The sequence below is a fragment of the Bombina bombina genome, chromosome 3 (genome assembly GCF_027579735.1).
Source record: "Bombina bombina isolate aBomBom1 chromosome 3, aBomBom1.pri, whole genome shotgun sequence".
Lineage (NCBI taxonomy): Eukaryota > Metazoa > Chordata > Amphibia > Anura > Bombinatoridae > Bombina > Bombina bombina.
The window spans coordinates 902,222,127-902,242,059 of record NC_069501.1 but is presented as its reverse complement, the minus strand read 5'-3'; the positions used below and the strand labels follow the sequence as shown (position 1 = coordinate 902,242,059).

At 41.3% G+C, this 19,933-nt stretch overlaps 1 protein-coding gene across 1 annotated transcript in view; it reads left to right on the top strand.

Moving 5' to 3' along the window:
* Nucleotides 1–19,933, top strand: part of PIBF1 (progesterone immunomodulatory binding factor 1) — a 608,261-nt gene that overhangs the window by 507,166 nt on the left and 81,162 nt on the right. The window contains exon 16 of the mRNA XM_053707928.1: nt 17,808–17,892. Within this exon, the coding sequence (XP_053563903.1) occupies nt 17,808–17,892 (85 nt within the window). The remainder of the gene's footprint in view (nt 1–17,807; nt 17,893–19,933) is intronic.

Here is a 19,933-nt window from a genome sequence, read left to right as displayed (position 1 = left end):
CGTCAGACATTGCATCCGGGGGAGTGGGAACTCCATCCGGAAATCTTTGCCCAAGTCACTCAGCTGTGGGGCATTCCAGACATGGATCTGATGGCCTCTCGTCAGAACTTCAAAGTTCCTTGCTACGGGTCCAGATCCAGGGATCCCAAGGCGGCTCTAGTGGATGCACTAGTAGCACCTTGGACCTTCAAACTAGCTTATGTGTTCCCGCCGTTTCCTCTCATCCCCAGGCTGGTAGCCAGGATCAATCAGGAGAGGGCGTCGGTGATCTTGATAGCTCCTGCGTGGCCACGCAGGACTTGGTATGCAGATCTGGTGAATATGTCATCGGCTCCACCTTGGAAGCTACCTTTGAGACGAGACCTTCTTGTTCAGGGTCCGTTCGAACATCCGAACCTGGTTTCACTCCAGCTGACTGCTTGGAGATTGAACGCTTGATTTTATCGAAGCGAGGGTTCTCAGATTCTGTTATCGATACTCTTGTTCAGGCCAGAAAGCCTGTAACTAGAAAAATTTACCACAAAATTTGGAAAAAATATATCTGTTGGTGTGAATCTAAAGGATTCCCTTGGGACAAGGTTAAGATTCCTAAGATTCTATCCTTCCTTCAAGAAGGATTGGAAAAAGGATTATCTGCAAGTTCCCTGAAGGGACAGATTTCTGCCTTGTCTGTGTTACTTCACAAAAAGCTGGCAGCTGTGCCAGATGTTCAAGCCTTTGTTCAGGCTCTGGTTAGAATTAAGCCTGTTTACAAACCTTTGACTCCTCCTTGGAGTCTCAATTTAGTTCTTTCAGTTCTTCAGGGGGTTCCGTTTGAACCCTTACATTCCGTTGATATTAAGTTATTATCTTGGAAAGTTTTGTTTTTAGTTGCAATCTCTTCTGCTAGAAGAGTTTCAGAATTATCTGCTCTGCAGTGTTCTCCTCCTTATCTGGTGTTCCATGCAGATAAGGTGGTTTTACGTACTAAGCCTGGTTTTCTTCCAAAAGTTGTTTCTAACAAAAACATTAACCAGGAGATTATCGTACCTTCTCTGTGTCCGAAACCAGTTTCAAAGAAGGAACGTTTGTTGCACAATTTGGATGTTGTTCGCGCTCTAAAATTCTATTTAGATGCTACAAAGGATTTTAGACAAACATCTTCCTTGTTTGTTGTTTATTCTGGTAAAAGGAGAGGTCAAAAAGCAACTTCTGCCTCTCTCTCTTTTTGGATTAAAAGCATCATCAGATTGGCTTACGAGACTGCCGGACGGCAGCCTCCCGAAAGAATCACAGCTCATTCCACTAGGGCTGTGGCTTCCACATGGGCCTTCAAGAACGAGGCTTCTGTTGATCAGATATGTAGGGCAGCGACTTGGTCTTCACTGCACACTTTTACCAAATTTTACAAGTTTGATACTTTTGCTTCTTCTGAGGCTATTTTTGGGAGAAAGGTTTTGCAAGCCGTGGTGCCTTCCATTTAGGTGACCTGATTTGCTCCCTCCCTTCATCCGTGTCCTAAAGCTTTGGTATTGGTTCCCACAAGTAAGGATGACGCCGTGGACCGGACACACCTATGTTGGAGAAAACAGAATTTATGTTTACCTGATAAATTACTTTCTGCAACGGTGTGTCCGGTCCACGGCCCGCCCTGGTTTTTTTAATCAGGTCTGATAATTTATTTTCTTTAACTACAGTCACCACGGTATCATATGGTTTCTCCTATGCAAATATTCCTCCTTAACGTCGGTCGAATGACTGGGGTAGGCGGAGCCTAGGAGGGATCATGTGACCAGCTTTGCTGGGCTCTTTGCCATTTCCTGTTGGGGAGGAGAATATCCCACAAGTAAGGATGACGCCGTGGACCGGACACACCGTTGGAGAAAGTAATTTATCAGGTAAACATAAATTCTGTTTTTTACATTTCTGCGGTGTTTGTGTTTAGCTGAAATTTTCCTCTTACTCATTTACTGTACCCACACATATTATATACCGTTTTTCTCGCCATTAAATGGACTTTCTAAAAATACCATTATTTTCATGATATCTTATCATTTACTATAAAAAAAATTATAAAATATGAGGAAAAATGGAAAAAAACACACTTTTTCTAACTTTGAACCCCAAAATCTGTTACATATCTACAACCACCAAAAAACACCCATGCTAAATTGTTTCTAAATTTTGTCCTGAGTTTAGAAATACCCAATGTTTACATCTTTTTTGCTTTTTTTGTAACTTATAGGGCCATAAATACAAATAGCACTTTGCTATTTTCAAACCATTTTTTTTCAAAATTAACGCTAGTTACATTAGAACACTAATATCTTTCAGGAATCCCTGAATATCCATTGACATGTATATATTTTTTTTTAGAAGACATCCCAAATTATTGATCTAGGCCCATTTTGGTATATTTCATGCCACCATTTCACCGCCAAATGCGATCAAATACAAAAAATTGTTCACTTTTTCACAAATTTTTTCACAAACTTTCAGTTTCTCACTGAAATTATTTACATACTGCTTGTGCAATTATGGAATAAATGGTTGTAAATTCTTCTCTGGGATCCCCTTTGTTCAGAAATAGCAGACATATATGGCTTTGGCATTGCTTTTTGGTAATTAGAAGGCCGCTAAATGCCACTGCGCACCACACGTGTATTATGCCCAGCAGTGAAGGGGTTAATTAGGGAGCATGTAAGGAGCTTTTTGGGGTAATTTTAGCTTTAGTGTAGTGTAGTAGACAACCCCAAGTATTGATCTAGGCCCATTTTGGTATATTTCATGCCACCATTTCACCGCCAAATGCGATCAAATTAAAAAAAACGTAAATTTTTTCACAATTTTAGGTTTCTCACTGAAATAATTTACAAACAGCTTGTGCAATTATGGCACAAATGGTTGTAAATGCTTCTCTGGGATCCCCTTTGTTCAGAAATAGCAGACATATATGACTTTGGAGTTGCTTTTTGGTAATTAGAATGCTGCTAAATGGCGCTGCGCATCACACGTGTATTATGGCTAGCAGTGAAGGGGTTAATTAGGTAGCTTGTAGGGAGCTTGCAGGGTTAATTTTAGCTTTAGTGTAAAGATCAGCCTCCCACCTGAAACATCAGACCCCCTGATCCCTCCCAAACATCTCTCTTCCCTCCCCTACCCCACAAATGTCCCCGCCATCTTAAGTACTGGCAGAAACTCTGCCAGTACTAAAATAAAAGGTATATTTGGGCTTTTTTGTGCATTTTTTGTTAGCATATTTACATATGCTTCTGTGTAGGGATCCCCCTTAGCCCCCAACCTCACTGATCCCCCACTAAACAGCTCTCTAACCCTCCCCCTCTGACTTAATGTGCGCCATCTTGGGTACTGGCAGCTGTCTGCCAGTACCCAGTTTAGTAAAAAAAATGCTTTTTTTTAAATAAAATATGTCCCTTTTCTGTAGTGTAGCTTCCCCCCCCCCCCCCCCAAGACCAACCCCCACCCCTTCCAGATCCCTTAGATGGTTTTGAAAAAAAGTTTATTTAATTTTTTTTTTACTTTTACTTTTTTACTTTTCTGTAGTGTAGCGGTTCCCACCCGCTCCCGCCCCGTGCACGCGCCCACCCGCCACCCCCGATGGTCCCGATCCCGATCCCGCCCCCCGTGACGTCACGCGCAACACCGATGGCCGCCCACCCGCCTCCCAATTCGGCTCCCACCCACCAACGATACCGGCCATCGATGTCCGGTGCAGAGAGGGCCACAGAGTGGCTCTCTCTGCATCGGATGGCCATGTATGGTTATTGCAGGATGCCTCCATATCAAGGCATCACTGCAATAACCGGAAAGCAGCTGGAAGCGAGCAGGATCGCTTCCAGCTGCTTTCCACACCGAGGACGTGCAGGGTACGTCCTCAGGCGTTAACTGCCTTTTTTTTGAGGACGTACCCTGCACGTCCTCGGTCATTAAGGGGTTAAAATTTCATGCTCTATCTGAATCACGAAAGAAAAGATTTGGGTTCAGTGTCCCTTTAACCTAGGAGGTTCATATGCTAATTTCTTAGACCTTGAAGCCCACCTCTTTCAGATTGCATTTTAACAGTTTTTCACCACTAGAGGGTGTTAGTTCACGTATTTCATATAGATAACACTGTGCTCGTGCACAAGAAGTTATCTGGGAGCAGGCACTGATTGGCTAGACTGCAAGTCTGTCAAAAGAACTGAAAAAAGGGGCAGTTTTTAGAGGCTTAGATACAAGATAATCACAGAGGTTAAAAGTATATTATTATAACAGTGTTGGTTATGCAAAACTGGGGAATGGGTAATAAAGGGATTATCTATCTTTTAAAACAATAACAATTCTGGTGTAGACTGTCCCTTTAAGGATTAAAGTGATGGTAAATTCACTACATGAAGTCTGCAATATATTGTAGCTCTAAATTAAAATAATACATTAAGGCTCTCATTTTTAGGCTAAATAATGTAGGAGTCCGAATAACCAACAACTTTTAATCCCAGTGTTACCTTGTTCCTAGCTGCCTCCGTGTTAAAGCCATTTTTTCCTATTTTGACTGGCTTATAGAACAGCCAATAGGGGATGCACCATACGCCCTATGTATTTCCTCATCACATCGCTCCCGTGCCACTGCGCTGAAGGTTCTCTCTTTCTGAGAGTGAAGTTTTGATAAGGATCTACACTCAAATTTGGATCCTAATTAGATCTAAGGAGTCTACCTTTATTCTCCAATATTTAAAATTTTAGACTTGGGGCTTTATGGAGGCAATGAATGAGTTTTTCTCATACTGAATGGCTAAGGTTTGTCTCTGCTCCGTTTCAGCATTTGTCTTTCCTGGGGCTTATAAATGGGGAAGCTGATTTTATGAGTCAACAGACTCTACAATTGGGAGAAGGATCCCCTATTTCAGAGAATTTAGAGCAGTTGGTGTGTCTCTGAGATTTCCCAGAGATTGACAGGAAGGCATCCTGTCTGATTTTGATTTCCTAAAGTAGAGGTCTAAAGACCCTCTGGTGGAATGATGGATGTTTCCAGCAGTTATGTACTTTCCATCTAGTTTATCTATTTCCAATTTGTGTATCTTCTGGGAAAAGTTGCTTGAGTCAAAAAGGAGAGGATTTCAGCTATTTTGATTGCTCTTACTAAAGCTCATCTCCATGACTTCTTTCTCAGCGTTTAGTTCTGTTATCTAGGGATTTCTTATTTTAACAACATTCTTCATCTCTTACTTTGTCTGCTTAGAGATTGAACCTTTAGTTCTTGCCTTAAGGTGATATGCTTCTTGGTTTCAGCTTGGGTTTATCCATGATATTTACTTTGGATTCCCTAAATCTTTACATTTTCTCTGGATGCCTTAGACAAGGTTTTTTCTCCTTTTAAGTGTAGTCAGTCCACGGGTCATCCATTACTTATGGGATTATAACTCCTCCCTAACAGGAAGTGCAAGAGGATCACCCAAGCAGAGCTGCTATATAGCTCCTCCCCTCTACGTCATATCCAGTCATTCTCTTGCACCTAACTAAAGATAGGACGTGTGAGAGGACTGTGGTGTGTTAAACTTAGTTTTTATTTCTTCAATCAAAAGTTTGTTATTTTAAACGGCACCGGAGTGTGTTGTTTGTTCTCAGGCAGCATTAGAAGAAGAATCTACCTGAGTTTTCTATGATCTTAGCGGTCGTAACTAAGATCCACTTGCTGTTCTCGGCCATTCTGAGGAGTGAGGTAACTTCAGAACAGGGGATAGCATGCAGGGCCCACCTGCAAGGAGGTATGTGCAGTAAATTATTTTCTAAGGAATGGAATTGACTGAGAAAATACTGCTAATACCGATGTAATGTAAGTGCAGCCTTAAATGCAGTAGTAGCGACTGGTATCAGGCTGATATGTATGTATGTATACTCTGAGGTATTTCTGGGGAATGGAATTTCACTAAGAAAATACTATCAATATTAAAGTAATATTTGAGCCTGCACTGCAGTGAAAGCGACTAGCAGCAGGCTTATTAATAACACTTCATAATTTTCAATTTTAAAACTTTTAACTGGCATGTTAATCGTTTTTTCTGAGGTACTTGGTGATAAAACTTTATGGGCATGATTTTTACCACATGGCTGTCGTTTTTTTCTGCATAAAAACAGTTTACTGAGCTTCCCCACTGTTGTAATATGAGTGGGAGGGGCCTATTTTAGCGCTTTATTGCGCAGTAAAAATTTAGTCACAGTCTTCCTATTTCTTCCTCCATGATCCAGGACGTCTCTACAGAGCCCAGGGGTCTCCAAAACTAGTTTTGAGGGAGGTAATCAGTCACAGCAGACCTGTGACAGTGTGTTTCACTGTGATAAAAACGTTTATTATTTCAACTGTTATCCGTTTTGGGTATTAAGGGGTTAATCATCCTTTTGCTGGTGGGTGCAATACATTTTCTGTTAAAATTTGGTTGTTTTAACATATTTGGTTCATTGTTAATAAAACTGTGTCACATTTTTATGTTTCTTAAAGGCGCAGTAGCGTTTTTTATATAGCTTGTAAATTTATTTAAAAGTTTTTTCCAAGCTTGCTAGTGTTATTGCTAGTCTGTTTAAACATGTCTGACACAGATGAATCTGTTTGTTCACTATGTTTAAAGGCCAATGTGGAGCCCAATAGAAATTTGTGCACTCAATGTATAGATGTTACTTTGAATAAAAGTCAAACTTTATATGTTAAAAAAATATCACCAGACAACGAGGGGGAAGTTATGCCGACTAACTCTCCTCACGTGTCAGTACCTTCGCCTCCCGCTCAGGAGGTGCGTGATATTGTGGCGCCAAGTACATCAGGGCGGCCCATACAAATCACTTTGCAAGACATGGCTAATGTTATGACTGAAGTACTATCTAAATTGCTAGAATTAAGAGGTAAACGCGATCACTCTGGGGTAAGAACAGAGTGCGCTGATAATAGTAGAGCCATGAATAAAAAGAGAGAAGCGCTCAACCTGGGAACGAACAATGGCATAATAGCTTGTTCTATGGCTAGTTACCACCCTAGAAGCAGCCTCTTTTTGCTCAATATGTGCCTTTCACAGAGAAGAACTTTCCTGTAGCATATCAGTCTGATCCTGACTTCACAGTACAGTCCAGCCCCGAAATACCAGGCAATCCTTCTCTGAACAAGAGAAACAGCAAAACCCCAGACGTACGTTTCGGCCTATTGTGGGCCTCGTCAGTGAGGTGCAGCCATATCCCTCTAGGCACACTGAGCAACGGGTCCACGTCTGGATTCCCGCATCACACTTAGGGAGACTTCCCCAAGTGTCATAATTTGCATGAATAAAAAGAGAGAAGCGCTCAACCTGGGAACGAACAATGGCATAATAGCTTGTTCTATGGCTAGTTACCACCCTAGAAGCAGCCTCTTTTTGCTCAATATGTGCCTTTCACAGAGAAGAACTTTCCTGTAGCATATCAGTCTGATCCTGACTTCACAGTACAGTCCAGCCCCGAAATACCAGGCAATCCTTCTCTGAACAAGAGAAACAGCAAAACCCCAGACGTACGTTTCGGCCTATTGTGGGCCTCGTCAGTGAGGTGCAGCCATATCCCTCTAGGCACACTGAGCAACGGGTCCACGTCTGGATTCCCGCATCACACTTAGGGAGACTTCCCCAAGTGTCATAATTTGCATGAATAAAAAGAGAGAAGCGCTCAACCTGGGAACGAACAATGGCATAATAGCTTGTTCTATGGCTAGTTACCACCCTAGAAGCAGCCTCTTTTTGCTCAATATGTGCCTTTCACAGAGAAGAACTTTCCTGTAGCATATCAGTCTGATCCTGACTTCACAGTACAGTCCAGCCCCGAAATACCAGGCAATCCTTCTCTGAACAAGAGAAACAGCAAAACCCCAGACGTACGTTTCGGCCTATTGTGGGCCTCGTCAGTGAGGTGCAGCCATATCCCTCTAGGCACACTGAGCAACGGGTCCACGTCTGGATTCCCGCATCACACTTAGGGAGACTTCCCCAAGTGTCATAATTTGCATGAATAAAAAGAGAGAAGCGCTCAACCTGGGAACGAACAATGGCATAATAGCCGAAACGTACGTCTGGGGTTTTGCTGTTTCTCTCGTTCAGAGAAGGATTGCCTGGTATTTCGGGGCTGGACTGTACTGTGAAGTCAGGATCAGACTGATATGCTTCAGGAAAGTTTTTCTCTGTGAAAGGCACATGTTGAGCAAAAAGAGGCTGCTTCTTGGGTGGTAACTAGCCATAGAACAAGCTATTATGCTATTGTTCGTTTCCAGGTTGAGCGCTTCTCTCTTTTTATTTATGCAAATAGTAGAGCCATGTCTGATACTGCGTCACAATTTGCAGAACATGAGGACGGAGAGCTTCATTCTGTGGGTGACGGATCTGATCCAAGTAAACTGGATTCAGAGATTTCAAATTTTAAATTTAAGCTTGAGAACCTCCGTGTATTACTAGGGGAGGTATTAGCGGCTCTGAATGATTGTAACACGGTTGCAATTCCAGAGAAAGTATGTAGGCTGGATAAATATTTTGCGGTACCGGCGTGTACTGACGTTTTTCCTATACCTAAAAGGCTTACAGAAATTGTTAACAAGGAGTGGGATAGACCCGGTGTGCCCTTTTCACCCCCTCCTATATTTAGAAAAATGTTTCCAATAGACGCCACCACACGGGACCTATGGCAGACGGTCCCTCAGGTGGAGGGAGCAGTTTCTACTCTGGCTAAGCGCACCACTATCCCGGTGGAGGATAGCTGTGCTTTTTCAGATCCAATGGATAAAAAGTTAGAGGGTTACCTTAAGAAAATGTTTGTTCAGCAAGGTTTTATATTACAACCCCTTGCATGCATCGCGCCTGTCACTGCTGCGGCGGCATTCTGGTTTGAGTCTCTGGAAGAGACCCTTAGCACAGCTCCATTGGATGAGATTATGAACAAGCTTAAAGCCCTTAAGCTAGCTAATTCATTTATTTCTTATGCCGTAGTACACTTAACCAAACTTACGGCTAAGAACTCCGGATTCGCCATTCAAGCACGCAGAGCGCTGTGGCTTAAATCCTGGTCAGCTGATGTGACTTCTAAATCTAAATTGCTTAATATTCCTTTCAAAGGGCAGACATTATTCGGGCCCGGCTTGAAAGAAATTATCGCTGACATTACTGGAGGTAAGGGCCATGCCCTGCCTCAAGACAGGGCCAAACCAAAGGCTAAACAGTCTAATTTTCGTGCCTTTCGTAATTTCAAGGCAGGAGCAGCATCAACTTCCTCCGCTCCAAGACAGGAAGGAACTGTTGCTCGCTACAGACAGGGCTGGAAACCTAACCAGTCCTGGAACAAGGGCAAGCAGGCCAGAAAACCTGCTGCTGCCCCTAAGACAGCATGAAGTGAGGGCCCCCGATCCGGAAACGGATATAGTGGGGGGCAGACTTTCTCTCTTTGCCCAGGCTTGGGCAAGAGATGTCCAGGATCCCTGGGCGTTGGAAATCATATCTCAGGGATATCTTCTGGACTTCAAAGCTTCTCCTCCACAAGGGAGATTTCATCTTTCATGGTTATCAGCAAACCAGATAAAGAAAGAGGCGTTTCTACGCTGTGTACAAGACCTCTTACTAATGGGAGTGATCCACCCAGTTCCGCGGTCGGAACACGGGCAAGGATTCTATTCAAATCTGTTTGTGGTTCCCAAAAAAGAGGGAACCTTCAGACCAATCTTGGACTTAAAGATCCTAAACAAATTCCTAAGAGTTCCATCGTTCAAAATGGAAACTATTCGAACCATCTTACCCATGATCCAAGAGGGTCAGTACATGACCACAGTGGATTTAAAGGATGCCTACCTTCACATACCGATTCACAAGGATCATTACCGGTATCTAAGATTTGCCTTCCTAAACAGGCATTACCAGTTTGTAGCTCTTCCCTTCGGGTTAGCTACGGCTCCAAGAATCTTTACAATGGTTCTGGGCCCTCTTCTGGCGGTAATAAGATCGCGAGGCATAGCGGTAGCTCCGTACCTAGACGACATTCTGATACAAGCGTCAAGTTTCCAAACTGCCAAGTCTCATACAGAGTTAGTTCTGGCATTTCTAAGGTCGCATGGGTGGAAGGTGATCGTAGAAAAGATTTCTCTATTGCCACTCACAAGAGTTCCCTTTCTAGGGACTCTTATAGATTCTGTAGAAATGAAAATTTACCTGACGGAGGACAGGTTATCAAAACTTCTAAATGCTTGCCGTGTCCTTCATTCCTTTCAACACCCGTCAGTGGCTCAGTGCATGGAGGTAATCGGCTTAATGGTAGCGGCAATGGACATAGTACCATTTGCGCGCCTGCATCTCAGACCGCTGCAATTGTGCATGCTAAGTCAGTAGAATGGGGATTACTCAGATTTGTCCCCTCTGCTAAATCTGGATCAAGAGACCAGAGATTCTCTTCTATGGTGGCTTTCTCGGCCACATCTGTCCAAGGGGATGCCCTTCCGCTGGCCAGATTGGACGATTGTAACAACAGACGCCAGCCTTCTAGGTTGGGGCGCAGTCTGGAATTCCCTGAAGGCTCAGGGATCATGGACTCAGGAGGAGAGACTCCTTCCAATAAACATTCTGGAATTAAGAGCAATTTTCAATGCTCTTCTGGCTTGGCCTCAGTTAGCAACTCTGAGGTTCATCAGGTTTCAGTCGGACAACATCACGACTGTGGCTTACATCAACCATCAAGGAGGAACAAGGAGTTCCCTAGCGATGATGGAAGTCTCAAAGATAATTCGCTGGGCAGAGTCTCACTCTTGCCACCTGTCAGCGATCCACATCCCAGGCGTGGAGAACTGGGAGGCGGATTTTCTAAGTCGCCAGACCTTTCATCCGGGGGAGTGGGAACTTCATCCGGAGGTGTTTGCCCAACTGCTTCATCATTGGGGCAAACCAGATCTGGATCTCATGGCGTCTCGCCAGAACGCCAAGCTTCCTTGTTACGGATCCAGGTCCAGGGAGCCGGGAGCGGTGCTGATAGATGCTCTGACAGCACCTTGGGTCTTCAACATGGCTTATGTGTTTCCACCTTTCCATGCTTCCTCGATTGATTGCCAGGATCAAACATGAGAGAGCATCAGTGATTCTAATAGCGCCTGCGTGGCCACGCAGGACCTGGTATGCAGATCTAGTGGACATGTCGTCCTGTCCACCATGGTCTCTGCCTCTGAGACAGGACCTTCTGATTCAGGGTCCTTTCAAACATCCAAATCTAATTTCTCTGAGGCTGACTGCATGGAGATTGAACGCTTGATTCTATCAAAGCGTGGATTCTCGGAGTCAGTGATTGATACCTTAATACAGGCTAGGAAACCTGTTACCAGGAAAATTTACCATAAAATATGGCGTAAATACTTATATTGGTGCGAATCCAAGAGTTACTCATGGAGTAAGGTTAGGATTCCTAGGATATTGTCTTTTCTACAAGAGGGTTTAGAAAAGGGTTTATCTGCTAGTTCGTTAAAGGGACAGATTTCAGCTCTGTCTATCCTTTTACACAAACGTCTGGCAGAAGTTCCAGACGTTCAGGCTTTTTGTCAGGCTTTGGCTAGGATTAAGCCTGTGTTTAAGACTGTTGCTTCGCCGTGGAGCTTAAACTTAGTTCTTAACGTTCTGCAAGGTGTTCCGTTTGAACCCCTTCATTCCATCGATATCAAGCTGTTATCTTGGAAAGTTCTGTTTTTAATGGCTATTTCCTCGGCTCGAAGAGTCTCTGAGTTATCGGCCTTACATTGTGATTCTCCTTATCTGATTTTTCATTCAGACAAGGTAGTTCTGCGTACTAAACCTGGGTTCTTACCTAAGGTAGTCACTAACAAGAATATCAATCAAGAGATTGTTGTTCCATCATTGTGCCCTAACCCTTCTTCAAAGAAGGAACGACTTTTGCACAATCTGGACGTCGTCCGTGCCCTGAAATTTTATTTGCAGGCAACTAAAGATTTTCGTCAAACTTCTTCCCTGTTTGACGTTTATTCTGGACAGAGGAGAGGTCAAAAAGCTTCGGCTACCTCTCTCTCTTTTTGGCTTCGTAGCATAATACGTTTAGCCTATGAGACTGCTGGACAGCAGCCTCCTGAAAGGATTACAGCTCATTCTACTAGAGCTGTGGCTTCCACTTGGGCCTTTAAGAATGAGGCCTCTGTTGAACAGATTTGCAAGGCTGCAACTTGGTCTTCACTTCACACTTTTTCAAAATTTTACAAATTTGACACTTTTGCTTCTTCGGAGGCTGTTTTTGGGAGAAAGGTTCTACAGGCAGTGGTTCCTTCCGTGTAAAGATCCTGCCTGTCCCTCCCGTCATCCGTGTACTTTTAGCTTTGGTATTGGTATCCCATAAGTAATGGATGACCCGTGGACTGACTACACTTAACAGGAGAAAATATAATTTATGCTTACCTGATAAATTCATTTCTCCTGTAGTGTAGTCAGTCCACGGCCCGCCCTGTTTTTACGGCAGGTCTAAATTTTAATTAAACTCCAGTCACCACTGCACCCTATAGTTTCTCCTTTCTCGTATGGTTTCGGTCGAATGACTGGATATGACGTAGAGGGGAGGAGCTATATAGCAGCTCTGCTTGGGTGATCCTCTTGCACTTCCTGTTAGGGAGGAGTTATAATCCCATAAGTAATGGATGACCCGTGGACTGACTACACTACAGGAGAAATGAATTTATCAGGTAAGCATAAATTATATTTTGTCAGTCAGCTCTCTGAAGGTCAACATATTTGTTGTTGGGTTTTGCTCAGGCAGCTTATTTGTCTTCAGATATTCAGACATTTGTTCAGGCTTTAGGTCAAAATAGACCTGTTGTTAAGCCCTTTTCTTCTCCACGGAGTTTGGTGTTGGTTCTAAGCGTTTTTTCAATCTCATTCATTTGAACCTAGATCTTTATATGAAATCTTTGAAAGAATGATTATTGCTGTCTTTGAGGGTTCTCTGAACATTACCAGTTGTGTCTACTAATTCTGAAGACTTTTGGCAGTCTCCTAGTTTATTTGTTTTCAAGTTACCATAAAGTTTCTGTCTCTGTAACTTCTGGGTTGAGTGCGTCTGATTCTCAGTGCTCACTAGGAGGCGGGTTAGTTGCAGCATTTACGTTGACAACTTATTTGACCCATTCTGTGTCTGCTTCTTGGGTTTCAAGAAGGGGAGAACAGTTAATTTTTAGTTACTTCATAGTAGTCCTTTTGATTTCTTGGTCTAGGTTGAGGTAACTTTTGGCGGTAGGTCCACAGCTTGGATATTAGTTCCCAACAGTAACAATTTTCGTGGACTCGCACCACCATTAGAAAGAAAATATAATTTATGCTTACCTGATAAATTCCTTTCTTGGTGGTGAGAGTCCACAAACCTACCCAATAATTTTTTTTCTGGTGGCAGCATTCCTAGTTCGCACCTCTTTACCCTACTATCTTTCTTACTTTTTCTTCCTATCCACGGCTATACGTAATACTGGGAGGGAAGGGAAAGTAGGAGGGATTTTTAAAAGATCTGGTGTAGGGTGTCTGTGCCTCCTCCTGGTGGCCAGGTGATGTAATTCCCAAGAGTAAGGTTTCGTGGACTCTCACTACCAAGAAAGAAATTAATTTATCAGGTAAGAACACATTTAGTTTTATTGATAGAAGTACACTGTAAGGTTGTTTAAAATTGTATGATCTATCTTAATCATGAATGAAAAAAATTGCGTATCATGTTCCTTTAATGCCACCCCTGCTCTTTCGCAAACCAATTGCATGAAAGCAAGGCATGTCAGTCACCCGAGCAAGCAGTTTCCAATTCTTATATTTGTGGTGGCAGGCTTGCTTATCTCAAAGCCTCAAAAATATGAATGCAGCTTAATTAATCTACCCCTTATAGTGACTGATAAATCAATTACTTCATGCTCAAAATAGAATCTTATAAGGCACGCACAACCTGGCAAAGAATTGTGATTAGTTCCTATACCTCTCTGAGTCATTTCAAGGTCAAACCAGTTTTTTCTCTCTTTCCCCATGTAATTTCTTGTTTGATGATACGTAAATTGACTGTCAGGAAGGTGATGGGGGTATGTAAGGATAGGGATTCCCCCACTTTAAAATTTCTTAGAGATATTTCTAACTACTTGAGAAGCATTTTACCCACCATTATACGGTTCTTTTTTTAATGCAATGAACGGATTAATCAGTAAGTATAAGTCTGGTTATCTGCTGATGAAGAGGTTTTAAAAAAAAAATTCTCAATGATCACATGCAATCTGTGAACCCAAGTCTGATTATGTCTGCTCTTTATTTCCTAAGATTCTACCATCCTAAAGTGATTTAGAGCTACTAAAATGTATTGATGGATGAACTACAGCATTGAAATGTGCGGTTTGTATGTATTCACATTACATATTTTTATTCAGTTGTAAGCATTTTTGCATTGTTCTGAGTAGTAGCACAGGTGGCAGGTGTACATTTTAAATAACATTTTGTTCAAGAATTGTAACTGCTTACTGGATGAATGACCTGATATGAATAAAATTAGACATAGGGGTAAAACATTTTATGACAACAGTAATGAAAACATCCCTGCCCTTCGACTACATGAGCCTGATTCAAATGACATTGTCATCTCTCAGTGACATGAATATGTGCCAGTCATAGTGAGTCATCAAACTGACAGAGAGTTCCCATACTAGCTGCAACTCTCACTGATTTTAATAGACTTTGTCCGCATTAACCTTTTCCAAGCCTGATGAGTCATGGCAGACATGTAACAATTGCTTGTATGATTTGGGTTTATGGTATTGCTGAACTCTATAGCCTCCTTTACTTGCTAGCAATTTAAGTTTGTCAGAAAATTAGTATGAAATAATATACAGCACAAACATAATAAAGAATTCTATAACATTGTTAAAAAGCTTTTACTTTCATTTTTGTTTATTTCTTTTTTTTAAATATGGAAATAAATTAGCTTTATGCAGAAATTAAATTAGTAATAATTGTCTTTATTACTTATAACGGCTACTTTCAATTATATATTATTCTGAAAACATAAAGGGTGTGGTTTTTACAAGCACAATTTTATTTCCTGTGCATGTATAATATACAGTTATGTATAATTAGAACACATGATTTTACTTGCACTATGAAAGCTCTGATGAAATATTGCATATAGAAAAAAAAATCCAGGGGCGCGATCCGATATACGGCGTAGTTTTTCGGCGCAAGCGAGGGAACCCGCACCGCCCGTAGTTTCACCTCGCACATCGAGGTATTACATATACCCCGCCGGCAGTTCCTAAAGTGCCGTAAGTCCGATAAACTAGCGATGTCCAGAAATGAACGTAACTAGAAATTTCTGGAGTCGCCAGTGACTTACGACACTTTAGAAACTGCCTGCGCCTAAGAAAACTAACTAAAATGTTAAATCTCCCGCAACTGTCTAACCTGCCTCCCAAAAATAAGCCCGACGCGTATAACCCTATATCCGCAATCCCCCCTCTCACTCCTAATAATAAATGTATTAACCCCTAAACCGCCATAGCCCACACCGCAATAAACCTATCCTAGTATTAACCCCTAAACCGCCGCTCCCGGAGCCCACCGCCACCTACATCATATGTATTAACCCCTAAACCGCCGCTCCCGGACCCCGCCGCCACCTACATTAAATTTATTAACCCCTAATCTGACCCCCCTACACCGCCGCCACCTACATTAAATTTATTACCCCTAAACCTAAGTCTAACCCTAACACCCCCCTAACTTAATTATTATTTAAATAAATATAAATAATATTACTATTATTAACTAAATTATTCCTATTTAAAACTAAATACTTACCTATAAAATAAACCCTAAGATAGCTACAATATAATTAATAATTACATTGTAGCTATTTTAGGGTTTATATTTATTTTACAGGCAACTTTGTATTTATTTTAACTAGGTACAATAGCTATTAAATAGTTAATAACTATTTAATAGCTACCTAGTTAAAATAATTACAAAATTACCTGTAAAATAAATCCTAACCTAAGTTACAAATACACCTAACACTACACTATCAATAAATTAATTAAATAAATGAACTACAATTATCTCAAATAAAATACAATTAAATAAACTATAATAAACTATAGTACAAAAACCCCCCCACTAAATTATAAAAAAATATTACAATAAGTTTAAACTAATTACACCTAATCTAAGCCCCCTAATAAAATAAAAAGCCCCCCAAAATAATAAAATTCCCTATCCTAAACTAAATTACAAATAGCCCTTAAAAGGGCCTTTTGCGGGGAATTGCCCCAAAGTAATCGGCTCTTTTACCTGTAAAAAAAAGAACAACCCCCCCAACATTACAACCCACCACCCACACACCCCTACTCTAAAACCCCCACCCGATTCCCCCTTAAAAAAAACTAACACTACCCCATTGAAGATCACCCTACCTTGAGCCGTCTTCACCCAGCCGGGCCGAAGTCTTCATCCGATGGGGCAGAAGAGGACATCCAGACCGGCAGAAGTCTTCATCCTATCCGGGCAGAAGAGGACATCCGGACCGGCAGACGTCTTCATCCAAGCGGCATCTTCTATCTTCATCCATCCGACGAGGAACGGCTCCATCTTGAAGACCTCCGGTGCGGAGCATCCTTCTAGGCCGACGACTAATGACGAATGAATATTCCTTTAAATGATGTCATCCAAGATGGCGTCCCTCAAATTCCGATTGGCTGATAGGATTCTATAAGCCAATCGGAATTAAGGTAGGAAAAATCCGATTGGTTGACTTAATCAGCCAATCGGATTGAAGTTCAATCCGATTGGCTGATTGGATCAGCCAATAGAATTGACCTTGCCACGTAAGGCCTTGCGCTGGATATTGGATACCGATTTACGTCGCGGTCCCATGTTAGCCTATGGGAGTAAAAATTGCGGGCGACGGGTGAAATATAAGGGCCGCATTTATATGCGGCGCTGTATATAGGATACCAAACCCGCGCAAAAACGGCCGTCGCCGGCTTTTGCGGGTGACGTTGCATATCGGATGGGGCAACCAGGTATGAATACATTTTTTACTGACATTAGTCAGCTGATAAGCTTATGAATAGAAGTTTCATGTAAAATTGCACTTCTTAGCCATTCTGGCCAATGAGAATTGTGCAGTGTGATAGCAGAGTCTACTCAACACATGGTCACATACATTTGACATTTTTGATGCTGTGATGTGAAAGATGTAGCTCATCTATCATATAGTAAATATATTTGTAAATATGTAGTATCATGTTTATATGTTAGCAAGCCAGGTGATACCTTTTACCAAAAATCAGTACTTCTCCTTTCCAATTTTTAATATATACTTACCAAATGCCTGCACTTCTATAGTTGATACGTTTTATTTGTTTGAATGAAGTTCATTGCCACAACTTTTGGAAATAAAAAAGCATGTATTAAATTATATATTATATGTTGACAAGTTTCTAATATAGTAGTTGTTTTTGATCATTGAAATTTGGAATTTAGGTTCTAAATGGCAGTTATCAATTTAGTAGTTTTCTCTTGATTCTTGCTAATTAACATGCATTCTGATGTAAATTATATCTGTTATAATTATGTATTGGCAGCATACACATAAAGAGTATGATGTTTGTTTTAGCTGCCAGTTTATTGGTGTTATGCCAGTTATTTAGTATATACTCCATAAGATGAAATATCAGTGAATATTGTTGACCATTGTGAAGATTCATTATTCTTTTTTATTCAAACATTTGTTAGAGAAACCAGTATGTTTGCACCTAACCATCAATTATTTTGTATATTTTCCAGCCATTTAAATAAAGAGAGAACCTCCCTCTTGCGTGCAAAAAATCAAATGGCAGCAGACCTTGAAAAACTTTTGACTCATCGTGAGGTACAGTAGAAATTTTTAAAAAAAATAAAAATGTGCACACAAGTGAAAGCTGCCCTGAATGATGTTTGATTAAATATTAGTGTATAGTGAAAATGTTTTTGAGTATGAATTTAAATATTGAAGATTATATACTGACAAATTAACATGTCTTTTATGTTTCTCTGTTCAGCTTTGTTAAGAATCCAACATCAGATTTTAGATATAACATTGTACAGTCCATAAAAAAAAAAGAAGCACTCAACTGAGACAGAACAAAAGGTAGAAAAACTTCCATGCTTTTTCACAAGGCTAGTGCCGCTCAGGGTGCAGTCCATTTAGCCCACAATGCCTTTCACAGAGGAGAAATATCCTTTAGCATATCAGTCGGACCCTGGCAAATGACGGTCCAGCCCGGAAATACCAAGAAATTCTCATCTGAAGAAGAGAAAACCGCAATCCCCAGAAGAACGTTTTGGCCTCTTTGGACCTTGTCAGTGAGGTGCAGTTGCATCTCTCTAGGGCATGTGTGCAATGAGTCCATGTCTGATTTCCCATTTTACTCTTAGGGAGACCCAAGAACAATTTGCATACAAAAAAAGAAAATAGAGAGACACACTCAACTGAGACAAAACAAAAGCTAGAAAAACTTTAGGGTGCAGTCTCTTTTAGCACACTTCACAGAGGAGAAATATCCTGTAGCATATCAGTCTGATCCTACCAAATGACAGTCCAGTCCTGAAATACCAGGCAATTCTTCTCTGAACAAGAGAAAACAACAAACCCCAGATATACGTTGTTTAGAGGAGGATTGCCTGGTATTCCAGGGCTGCACTGACCTTACTAGGTGGGATCAGACTGATATACTAAAGAAAAGTTCTCCTCTGTGAAAAGCACAATTGGGCTAAATGACGATGCTTATAGGTGCTAAGTCACTATAGAACAAGCTAGTGAGCTGTTGTTTGTTCTTAGTAGAGCACTTCTCTTTCTGTATGATTTGTATTTATGACCCCCTGGGGAAGTCTCCCCAAGAGTGATGGCAGAAATCAAATGTGAACTCCTTGCCCAATTTGCTTAGAGGAATATGGCTGCACCTCACTGATGAGGCCCAATGAAGGCCGAAACGATCATTTGAGGTTTGTCATGTTCCTTGTTCAGAGGAGTATTGCCTGATTTTTCAGAGTTGGACTGAACTTATTAGGCTGGATCTGACTGATACACTTCAGGAAAGTTCTCTTCTGTTAAAAGGATGATTTGATTAAAAGAGGCTGCTCCTAGGGAATCACTCGCCATAAAGCGAGCTACTGAGCTGTTGTTCCTTCAAAAGTAGAAGCTTCTCTTTCTGAATGCAATTGTACAGTTCATAACATTGCTTTATTAATATGGACAAGTTCTGTAGAGTGAGTTGGATAGACAATTTCCTTCTCTGCATAACAATATATTAAGTTTTAGAAATTAGAACCTAAGCTACCTAAATTGATAAGGATGATACCAAATGATGTTCCAGTACAGTATAAATTCTTCTTGGTTGGATTATAACACGTTTTTTGTATATCGTATTTACTAATATATATGTATTAAAAGTTTATCTGTTTAATCACACACATCTCAGCTCATGCATGCTTATTGCCAAATGTATGTACTATGTTGGTATACAGATGCACACAGCACCAGAAGGCTTATTTTGTAAATTATGTATGTTTAATAATCTTGTTTTCTTCTGTTAAGTGTGATCAGTCCACGGGTCATCATTACTTCTGGGATATTACTCCTCCCCAACAGGAAGTGCAAGAGGATTCACCCAGCAGAGCTGCATATAGCTCCTCCCCTCTACGTCACTCCCAGTCATTCTCTTGCACCCAACGACTAGATAGGATGTGTGAGAGGACTATGGTGATTATACTTAGTTTTATATCTTCAATCAAAAGTTTGTTATTTTAAAATAGCACCGGAGTGTGTTATTATCTCTCTGGCAGAGTTTGAAGAAGAATCTACCAGAGTTTTTGTTATGATTTTAGCCGGAGTAGTTAAGATCATATTGCTGTTTCTCGGCCATCTGAGGAGA